The sequence below is a fragment of the Oryx dammah genome, unplaced genomic scaffold (genome assembly GCF_014754425.2).
Source record: "Oryx dammah isolate SB20612 unplaced genomic scaffold, SCBI_Odam_1.1 HiC_scaffold_27, whole genome shotgun sequence".
Taxonomy (NCBI): domain Eukaryota; kingdom Metazoa; phylum Chordata; class Mammalia; order Artiodactyla; family Bovidae; genus Oryx; species Oryx dammah.
Genome location: NW_024070211.1, coordinates 126,081,082 through 126,092,887, shown reverse-complemented (window position 1 = coordinate 126,092,887; position 11,806 = coordinate 126,081,082). Strand labels below are relative to the sequence as shown.

Sequence of the window (11,806 nt, the reverse complement as noted above, 5' to 3'; positions counted from 1 at the left end):
GGGGTGATACTTAATTAGATTGATGATCTATCAATTCAGTAATTACCTTTTCATATAACACCATCTATAGTCTCTTTTTGAGGCTAAGTATTTGTGTTACTAAACTCATAGTAGTGCTATCAGCACTCAGTCCTGTAATTGGTGTTAAGAGAATCCTTTAAGTCTGTCTTTTGTGATAGTTAATTCTAACAGATATTTAGTAAAAATTCTCAAGCTAGAAATAGTCAGAAGACTTTCATAGAAAAACATTAAAAAAAAAGGTCTGTATTTGGAATTTATTGTATCACTGTTTTTATTTACAACTTTATTGGCAAAAAAGAAAAGGGAGTAGTTTCAAACAGTTTAACACAGGGCATTGCAGTTGATCTGTCAGATTAATGAAGTTTCATTTTAAATGTCCATCTAATTGTCCAAAGATATACAATACTGAATCTGCATATGCAGTTTCCTTGATGAAGTACAGGCTCATATCTTAGGCAGTCTTTCAAACATATAAATACAAAGGAAATAGAATCACTTATTAAAAACTGCATTAAATGAAGGGTAATTTAAATTTATGTTGTCCTTGTAATAACACATGCCCAATGAAAATCAAAAGCTGGAAAAGTAGTTTACACTTTCTACTTGAGTGGACAATTACAATCAATCATTTCCTGCAATGACCATTTATCTTTAATTTATCATGAACTACTCTGAACTTACTATGAGATGTAGCCAAAGTCAGAAAACAAGACGTAGGGAGAATATTCCTTTTTTGGAGGAACTAAGCCCTGCAGAATCAGCATGGGAAACAAACATCCTGTTGAAGAGTTTTAGGTGGAAAAAAATTAATGTAGTCAATTTCAGCTCTTGCTGAGCTGGCTCAATTTTTTCATTGACTTGTTTGGTGTCATTCTGCTAAATCAAGTGTGTTTAATTCTTCTTCTAGTTCATCCAAATCTTCCCCAGTAAACAGATTTTCATCAACAGGAACAGCATCGATGGCTCCATTTTCCTGTCCTTCCCCTTCATTGTCCTCTTCCAAATCACTTCTCTCACCATTTTCAGCCCTACCTCCAGAAGCTTCACTTAATTTGTTTTCTAAAAATAAAAATTAAAATCAATAAGGCCTAGAAAAAGAAAACACTAGTCCATCAGGAATAGTTACAGACTGATATACTTCTTTTCCTTTTTCCATGAAAGCCTTCCTTAAGATTACTCTAATAAGAACGGATTTTTCTTTTTTTGAGCTTATCTGTATCATTTTTCTAAACCTACTATAAAATATGTCTTTCACTGAAGACAGCTGATTGTTCAATGGTTCATATACACCTGAGGGCAAGATTTATCTTATACAACTCTGTTTTCTCTACATGACCGAACAATTAGGTTTTTAAAGTCAACTTCCATGTATTTTGATAAATGATCATGTGATCTAGAAAACATTCATGATCCAAGCAGCTACTGAGTTTTTGGTTTGACAAATAGTAGTTAAGTCACTCAAGTTGTAGGGGTGTAAATACAGGAATATTTGTCATCAAATTGTGGGGAAAACACCCTGGGGCTGTGCAGCTACTTCTTTCAGGGTATAGTTATTACGACTGACAAAACTAAAATGCTTCCCTTTCTTGTTCAATGACACCAATAATGAACAGAAGAGAATTTTCAATAGCTTAAAGTTATTTCATACATCTCTGATGACAAATTCTTAGGAATTAGAACCTCTGAGGTACTTGCAATTGTGCCTATTACCACCAAAGCCCTACTTCTACAAGGAGCAAATTAGTTTGCAATTGGCATTAAGATAATAGTCTGATAGTATTCTCAAATCTCAGGAGGGCAGGTCAGTTTTTCCAGTTATTACTTATTCCTTCAGTGTAAAAATAAGGTTTAGCTTTTTTTCCCCCTCTCAACTTTTGTCTACCCTTTTCTTTCACAGCAACTGTGCCAAACTTTTAATTCTCACTCAAGACACAATTAGATATAAATTGTATTAGCAATCTTTTATTTCCAAATATATGTAAGTCAGCCTCCCTTCCATTCTTGTTTTTTTTTTATTTTTATTTTTTCCTTCTTGTTCTTAATTGAAGTTAACTACTTACAGTTCCAGATTTTGATTCTATATCTACTGTTTCATCTTTAATTTTTCTGTCTTTTTCAGATCCTTTTTCTCTGGCCAACAGATAATATTTAGATTTCCTATATTCTAAAAGACCCTTCTCTCATGACCATGTCTCCCTCTAAAAGTTAAGAGTGAGTGATTTATATTCACTTTTTCTCCTCATTCCTCATACCACAATAGTCCCAATGAAAACTGTGTACTCTATTCTTACAATTCTTTCTCTAGTCTTAATTATTTCTAATTCTCATCTGACAATCTTCCTGAAATTCTGTTCTTCTCAATAATTTTCCCAAGCTTTTTCCTTTCTACTACTCTAAAACATTAATGTTTTCAGCAGTCTGTTCTAGAACATTCTTATCCTATGTATTGTGTCTGGGTGAAATCATTCACTGTTAGCTATGAATGCAGATGACTTTCAAACCTTTTCCTCCTGGGAATGTCTATACAGTATCCTAGACAACGCCACTTTTGATAACCAAAATATCTCATATTCATGTGCTCCCAAACTGAACTCATTAGCGAAATGTCCAAACTCATTTTCATTTCCTTCAGGTTTCAGTTAATGGCTTCAATATCCAACCAGCCACCCATTTCCACAGCCTCCACTATTTACTACCTTTATATTCAGCCAAATCATACATTTATGTTACTGGTCTGGTACCTGCAGCCATCCAAGTTTGCCAAGACTGGTCTAACCTCCTTTAGACAGTTTCTTAGTTTGTAGAATTACACGAAAATTAGCATACTTACCATCCTTTTCTGAAGTATATGTGCTGAATCTTTCAAGACTGGCTACAGTAATACCTGTCTCATCTACATCTCTTGGGATGTACAGGCTTAAATCTATGTCATTTACACTCACTGAATCATCAACCTTTAAAAACACATAGAAAAGGAGTGTTACTAATAAAAATAGTTTTCATAAATTACTTGCCCTTTACCTCTGACATTTATCTTCATGACAGAAAATTAAATAGTGCCAAATGAAAACAAATGATTACTGCCAAAATTTACTTCTTTTATATACTTTTTGAGAAATAGAAATATCATACTTGATGCTTCTTCCTGACATCAGTTTTACATATACAATATATTTTAATCTTTTAACTCAAAGGCAGAAGTCAGAATTATACGATAATCATATGAAAAATCAAAAGCTATTTGCTATTTTATTAAACAATAGTTAATAGTTAAAATATTAATATTAATAATACTAAGTTTATCTATCACCAATAATTCTGCTGCTGTCTTCTGCTCCCTTCTCTGTACTTTTTAGTGTCTCTGTCTCATGATTTTTTTACTATAAAGTATAAACAAAAACCTTTTTTTGAGAGGGAGAGTAAAACATTTCACAGCTAATACACTCAAGCATTTAACACTATATTAGGCACTGTCCCAAGCTGTATAAAGTATAAACAAATATGAACTCACTAACTCACTTAATGCTCAGAAGTACTTTGTGACCGAAGGGATTATCATTATGGCAGTATTATGGATGAGAATGGAGGCCTAGGGTGTAGCTAATTTCCCAGGGTAGAGTAGGGATTTGAACCAAGGCCTCCAAGTTAGTACTCTTAACTATACTGCTCTGTTGTCACTCTCTACTGTTCTCTCAATCAACATGAGAAGATGAAGTGCCAAAGCGTCGTTCTTACCTCATCACCACCTGTTCCCTGGGTGTAACGGGTATCATCTGCTTCCTCATCATCATCATCAACCAGTTCAGGACGAAATTCAAACACCTCACGACCACTGATCTATTCAAATACACACATATATCAACTCAGGACAAACTTCAAACATTTCTTAGTCACTGATTTTATTTTTAAAAAGCCTTTATTTTTTTGGCGGTCCCACACAGCATGTGGGATTTTAGTTCCTCCATCAGGGATTGAACCCATGTCCCTGGCAGTGGAAGTGTGGAGATTTCACTGCTGGACTGCCAGGGAAATCTCTGCTGGTCATTGACTTTAGACATATACATAATTAAATAGAGATAAAATCTTCCATAATACAGAAATTATAAAATGAAAGAGAGAATAGAAAACCTATTTAGGATTTTGGGACATACCACTAATGCTTTCCCAGCTTTGAAGTCTGCTTTCCTTCTTTCTATATCTTGCTCAAGTTTATCAATCTTTTCTTGTCTTTTTCTTTTCTTCCATGCAAGAAAAGATTCTAGAGTGATTTTGGTAACATTTGGACCTAGGGCAGAACGCTGCAAAGATAAAAAAGTCAATTTTCACCCCCTAAAGTTATCTATGATAATATTTAATCATTTTCTCTTAGTTTAATTAAGTCCTTGCTATGACGATTATGAAGACATTAAATATGGAGTTAACTGCTTTATCTTTACATGGCAAGGAGCAAAATGATGGTTCACAGATACAAACATTTCTAAACATTAAAAGTATATTATTCTGCACTAGATGTCTTTTCAAAATCGAAGGTACGTAAAACTTGTCATGAGAAATAGCGTTAAAATCAATTGCTGAAAACAAGAAATAGGAAAAACAGCAATACATCCAAGTTTCATTTGTGATTCTCAAAGATGAGGTTTTAGCTAATATGTAGCAGAACTAGGATACAAATAACTCCAAATATATCTGACTCCAAGTCTACATTTTTTAATCACAATATACTGACTCCTGTGTGAGACACCAAATCCTTTCAAGAACAAATGTATATAACTTCAAAGTTAGACATTTACAAAAACATATTTAGACCAGTCATAGTAATGCAAAATGGATACTGTTTGAAGCACACAACCTTAAATCTAATATTTCCAATAATCTCAACATTTTCATGTCATTGCCAGGAGCCTTATCTGTTAACTCAGTAAACCTATCTGCTAGCTCAAAGGATAAAATTCCTGTGCTGAACCAGAGATGAGCAGATGAAGAGTCCTTGAGTCCAAGAGTGATGAAACATACTTGAAAAGCTGTAGTGGAACTGTCTCCTTTCACATGTTAAAATAACCAATAAATAACTAGGTAAAATGGTGAAAAAATAAAGACATCAAGGAAAACATCTAAAACTTCAATCTGAATAACTAAGCATTTTCATGAATTGATGTACCAGTATATGAATCTTATGAAAACAATTTACTTGATAAGCCAGTGGCTAGCACTTAAAAAAACTGTTTCGCAATCCTAAAGTATCAGGATTATGGCTAGGTTTACATTTTTGACATGTAAGAGTAATCAAATAAAAAGTAAGGAAGCTTTGAGAAAAATTTGTATTATTTTTTCCCTTTCATAACAACATGCTATTGTTGCCCCCAAGTGGTAAATAGTAGAATTTCACAGTACTGCTATAGAGTTTTATGGTAGGAAAAAGATCAGTTACCTCTCTTTCAATTAGATCTTCTAATGAAATTTCATCTTCTTTCTCTTCTTTCTTTTTATCTTTTTTCAAGACAAATCCAGGAGGAAGTGCATGACGATACATGCAAATATCACCCCCTCCAGGACATACCCAAAACCAGCCGTATTTGTTGTTTTCAATAGCTTCAAGGAAATGCTTGCACACCTAGAGAGACAGTATTATTAATAAACAAGTAGTGGCTCAGTGTGGTCTGTTTCCAAGGTAAATGCTTAGGTATATATGGAACAGGTACATTCAATTCACATCTTTTTTAAGCTAACCACTTAGGTACAGAATACCTTGTGTACAGAAATGTAAATATACATTAATCTTAAAATATCTAATACAATGGTAACTTTCCTTTAGAGAGGATTTGTATAAAATATTTTTTTTGACAAAGCTCTAAACTGAATTATACAAAAGGATTTGCTGCCATTTAGTATTTGTAAATGGGATCCAAAGAGCGGTTTTTAAATATGACAAATTAAAAATGATTACAAGAAAATAAAACCAATAACTTTGTTTTGGTTTGATCTTTCCTAAAAACTAACCACATGCAGTAAAGATACAAACATATTTCAATTATCTGAAATTATAGTCACAAATAAGAAGGTAAAATTAACTAATAAGCAATATTCTTTTCCTAAAAGGCTACAAGAGATAAGTAAAAACAATATTCTGCATTTTTCTAACACAGTAAGGTTTTTCACTTGTAAATATACTACAGAATGAGTATGTGGACATGAATGTAGCATCTGAGAAATAAGCTCTGATTTGTAAAAGTATATTTCCTGGAATAATACTAGAACCATTATACAGCAAAAACTCATTTTGCAATTCATACATAATAATATTTTTACCTTTATGAGTAAATGTCTACCATTAAAACAGAGTAGGTTATGAATTAGACAGGGTAGTTTAACAGTTCTCCCTCCATTTGTTTTATACGAAAAGTTAAGAATTCTTATATGAAAATGTGTACTCATCCATGTTTAAGAAAGTAAGACCATCTCAGAAAATAGCATTTGAAGAACTTTAGTCACATGATTTTCAAGTCACTTTTGACCAAGAATTATGTATAACTGACACTTGTATATTCCAAACACAAAGCCTGATCACCTTATCTTTATGAAAAAATCCAATAACTTAAATAATAATCTAGTAGAAAATAGCAGAAATATCTTGCCACATAACTCTCCCTAATGATAAATACCAAAGCAACTCAATTCAAGAAAAGGACATACTATTTGAGTTTTTGGTTTTTTCTTTTCCGCCTCACCGTGCTTCTTGTTCACAACTTCTTCCAGTTTTTTCTCATCCCAATTATCCATAGTATCTAAATAGAGAGAGATGTGGAGACTAAATACTGTTAATTTTGTTTACTGTCCCCAAAACACATTGCATATATCCTTATACAAGAAAGCCGTATTATAAAACTAATGACCTAACACATTTCCCTTAAAACACCAAAGGTAAGAATAAACAGTGTTGTGAGATTTTCACCAAATCTAAGTAATTCAGGGAAATGAGAAGGTAGTACTAGAACAAAGTGTGAAAGACAAATACAAAAAAAGCCACTGGTTTTTAAATATCTTCATTTACTTAATCAAAGGCCATAATATGATAAATTCAGATTTTACAAAAAACAACAAACTATTCTTCAGGACAAACACAGTCCTACTAAGACTGAAATGGTCTTCAAGCTACTAAATATTTTAGTAACAACAAATCAAAATAAATTTACTTTAAGAATATATCTTAAAAAAAAAATACCTTTTTCAAGTTCTTCATCTCTTGCATCAATGTAAACACTTCGTTTTTCACATTTTCTCTCCAGAGTCAAGTCATGAGAGAACTTACACTTATCTCCTTTAGTACACTGTCCTTGCTTGAAGAACGCACATACTACGGATTTGGGATCTGCACCTAAGTCAAATAGCACATGGTATTTACATTAAAAACTGCCAGATAACAAAGTATAGCTTCTTTCTAAGATATAATTACTTTTGGTTAATCTGTTATTTTCTGTTCAATGGTGTGAAAGGAAATACCACACACATAGGTGAATATTAAGACGTTTCTTTGAGGTTCTTTCTATAGCATATTATATCTGTATTTGATTCCTTTATTCTTACCAAAAAAGAGGGCAAGGGGGTAGGAAACCAAGTAAGCGCATATGTTATTCTATAGTTACTTGTCTAGTTGGAGTCAATGAGGTAAGAGGCAAAAGAGAAATATAAATGTAAATGTACTTGCAGTGCCAAGAGTTTGAGATTTGCAGTTTTTATAACCACAGGTTTGTTTTGTCTACTACCAAAGATCAGAGATTATAAATCAACTAGTAGACTGCCAAAATCCTTAAAAGTTTTCCCTTATGTGGGGTGGGGGGCTAATGGCTGGATTTAACAGTTGTATGACACAGCCATACACATATGAAAAAGGAATAATAAGAATCGGCATAGATAATTTTGACAGAGTATTACTTTCACAGCATATACAACTGACAAAAACATTTAAGGGTTTTCAAATATGAATTACATTGGTAAAAACATTTTTGAAATTTAAAGTTTACCTTTACTTATTTTTTGAGCAGCAACTACAGGTTTGAACAACTCATTTAGCTCTTGCAATTCTTTCTTCTTGTCATCTTTCTTCAACTTCTTTTCAGCTTCACTTTGTGCTACCTATAATATTCCAGGTATGATATATAAATTTGATGTAATATAATAAAACTGTTTTCACTACACACTAATATCTATATCACTGACATAACAAAGACAATCACATATTACAAGTATATAGTTCTTAATTCTTAATATCAATGTTACAATGGCCTTCCAGCATACATTATATGGTGTGTCAAACTAGTAAATGAAATTGCTATATCTTGTAGAGCAATTGACTCTTATAAAAAAACCTATACATGGTACCATGCCGAGTTAAGAGCATATTTTAAAGCTTACAGCAATAGCATTTATTAAGCATATGCTACATGCCCAGCATTTTTAGCAAATGGTTCTCACCTGGGAATTTCTTCTTGTGACAACAACCTACTCCCCAGAAATAAGTAGGTGCATTTTGAAGATCAGAGATATAAACATCCTAAAATGCACAGTCCCACACAAATAAAGAATTGCACCAACCCAAATACCTGTAAGTACCCTTGGGAAAAACACTGGGCTAGGTCAATGTGGGAGACCAAACAAAACAAAACAAGCATGACATATAACGTAGCTCCGGGCACACAATTTACATACCTAATATGATTAGAGGTTTCATCCAAACATTTATATGTCAGGTCCTATGTTAGATGACAGGGAATACAAAGATGAAAAGACAAAGATGCTTATTTAAAGAAGCTCAGAATCTAGTGGGAAGACAGACATGTCAGCAACTATAATATAATACACGGTGCTCTGGAAACAAAGAATGCTTATACGTCTAAGAAAATTAGACTGAGCTAATACTTTATGGATGAATTCTTTCAATAAGCAAGAAATGCAGAAACAGAAGCTCCAACCAATGCAAAGATGAATCAGGTATGATAGACAGCAATGAAAAATGTTGACTGTATCAACAGGTGGACAGGGTGAGATTCAAGAGTTTAAAGTAAGCCAGTGACACAATCAGACTGCATTTCATAAAGATCACAATAACAACTTTATGAAGAGTGGACTGAAAGGAGTCCACGAATGAAGGCAAGGAAAACTAGGAGGCTAATGCAATTGCTGTAGCCAAGAAAGCATAGGCGCTTAAAACAGGCATTAGTATTAAGGATGGAGAAAACGTGGAAGAAAGCTGTTAAGGAGGTAAAACTGTTAGGACTAAGTGACTGACTGGACATGAAGTATCAAGAAAAGGGAGGAGTCTAGGATTATCATTTGTATGGTTAGTGATGCTAAACAAGACTGGGAATACAGGAGGAACGGGTTTCATGGCAGGAGGTGGAGATGAGCTCAGTTTTAGACATACTTGGTAGGAGATGCTGACAGGGCAGAAAGGTGGAATTATTTAGAAGGCAGCTGGACATGGATCTTGATTCCTGGACAGAAGTCTGCTTTGAGATAAAGATTTTAGAAATAGCTGCTTACAGATAATAAACTTTGCGTGTGTATGAGATTATGCCCGGGCACCATAAAAAAGTATAAGAGCAGAGAACAGTACCCTGAATAATATCAATATTAAACAAGCCAAAAGAACCTAAAAACCCTGTTAAAGGAACAAAGAAACATCAAAGAAATAAGTAGAAATCCAGGACAAAAAAGTATTAAAGGGAAAGGAAATTTTAGGAAAGAACTGGCCGAGTATTACAATAGGGTTAAAGACATTCTAAATCCTGGCTTTGATGATGTGGTCAGATGTGTTAAAAAAGAACAATGAGAAAAGTTTTCTAAAAATAAAAATTTAAGTCACTTTATTTTTAATAAAAGTATTCCTTGTATCAGACGTTTGTGGGGACCAGAACCACTTTTTCAAGTGTTTATGTTAGAAATCAAACTATTGTTAAATAAAGTATGGTTTGTACCCCTACTTGACGAACATACCTTGTGAAATGGAAGAGCAGGTTCAAATGTAAAACACTCAGGTTTCATGGAGTTCCACATGGAGCACGGCAGTAAAGTAAGAATCAATCCCTGGCTGCTCCTCTTTCTACCCCGAGTTTCATCCCACCACATGTGTGCGGGGAGACAGAAGGAGGAGAGGAGGACGTGGTTTGGATCCAGACTCTGCCCATACTCCCAGCACATACCCTCTCTGTGACTACTTCAGCCACACAGGCAGTGAAGTATATCCTAAGATGGACTCAGGGTAAGGGACTTTGAGGCCCTGAGCTGGTGTGGGGAGAAACATGTCTAGAAGAGACATAAAGTAGGGTCATCCTCTGCAGCACAGAGTTTGGTAGGGGTGGAGGTGGGGGAAGGATCTTTGCCTGGCTCTAACAGTAAGACTGCTGCTCATTTCCAGTGTTAAGTATGGTGGTTAGATACCTCAAGTTCACAGATAAAAGGCCAGTTACCCAAGAGATTATCAAAAATGTTATTACTGAAAGTACTCTCAAGTCCACAAGACATTTTATGGCTTTCTCAGGTTGATAAAATTTTAAATTACCAGTCAATATACTTCCCACTGGAAGAAAAAACAGGAGGAGGAAACATGTTTGAAATGAATCCTTACATTATGTCAGAAGATTTACATTATCTTCTCATTTAACTATCACAGAAACCCTACAAGGGTAATTGACCTTTCACTGTACTACAAATTGAAGACGAGTGTCATTAAATACCCGGAGAAGGAAATGGCAACCCACTCCAGTATTCTTGCCTGGAGAATCCCATGGACAGAGGAGCCTGGTGGGCTACAGTCCATGGGGTCGCAAAGAGTCAGACAAATTTAAGATCATTAAAAAAATAAGATAGAGGAATGCATACTCAAGCAGATCTGATTCCAAAGCCTGAGCATACATTTTTATTAGACCAGGCTTCTAAGTCAACAATGTAGAAGATCAAGCTTTTGGTTCTTTAGTCAAACCATGTATGAGAGAAAGAAAAGTGCTGGAAGTACTAATCTGTAGACAGAATCAGTGATAGAAGTTAACCATCTTATGAATATATATTCTGGTACTTTTAGATGGAAAAAAAAGTGTTTCCAAATTAAGGAAAAGGAGATATGGTGGTGAAAAAAGTACTTTTTAAATTAAATGTCTGTCTATAAAATCCTAAACTCAAAGCGAAAGATCTACATTAAAAAAAAAAGAAACAAGGATACAGAGATTTGAAGAAAATTGTCTAAAGTTTTTTGAATGAGTTGCCAATTGATAAATATAATTCCAAAATTCATCTGGAAAAATAAATGCCTAAGAACAGCCAGGAAAAACAGAAAAGGAGTAACATCTTAAAGGAAAGGACTTGCCTTCAGCTAACAGAATATGTTACTAGGCCACTATAATCAAAATCAATGTGGTACTTGTTTAGGGAAAGACAGAAAAGAGAATCTAGAAATAGATCTGAATATATATAAGACTTTAACATATGTCAATAGGGATGTTTCAATTCAGTGCGATAAATGATGCTAGCTATTTATTTGAAAGGAAATATCGTGCAAAATTAATTTATACGATAAATTATAGACTGTAAATAGTCAGAAAAAAAATCTAGGATAAACACATAATCTAGTGGCAGTGGAGACCTCTTTGACCATATAAAAGAAAAGCTAAACATATCTGACAGTACAAAAACTAAAAACTGTTGCACAGCAAAATGTAACAGAAACATCACAAATTATCTATAATGTGAACTGTTGTACAGCAAAATGTAACAGAAACATCACAAATTATCTATA

At 33.9% G+C, this 11,806-nt stretch overlaps 1 protein-coding gene across 1 annotated transcript in view; it reads right to left on the bottom strand.

Annotated features, from left to right (window-relative positions):
- Window positions 1-254: 254 nt before the first annotated feature.
- The window catches only part of ZC3H15 (zinc finger CCCH-type containing 15), a 21,097-nt gene continuing 9,545 nt past the window's right edge, over window positions 255-11,806 (bottom strand). Inside the window, exons 3-10 of the mRNA XM_040227767.1 lie at window positions 8,040-8,151; window positions 7,241-7,393; window positions 6,712-6,803; window positions 5,450-5,632; window positions 4,173-4,319; window positions 3,757-3,858; window positions 2,852-2,975; window positions 255-1,080 (exon numbers count right to left, since the gene is read on the bottom strand). Coding sequence (XP_040083701.1) covers window positions 890-1,080; window positions 2,852-2,975; window positions 3,757-3,858; window positions 4,173-4,319; window positions 5,450-5,632; window positions 6,712-6,803; window positions 7,241-7,393; window positions 8,040-8,151 — 1,104 coding nt within the window. The 3' untranslated portion in view covers window positions 255-889. The remainder of the gene's footprint in view (window positions 1,081-2,851; window positions 2,976-3,756; window positions 3,859-4,172; window positions 4,320-5,449; window positions 5,633-6,711; window positions 6,804-7,240; window positions 7,394-8,039; window positions 8,152-11,806) is intronic.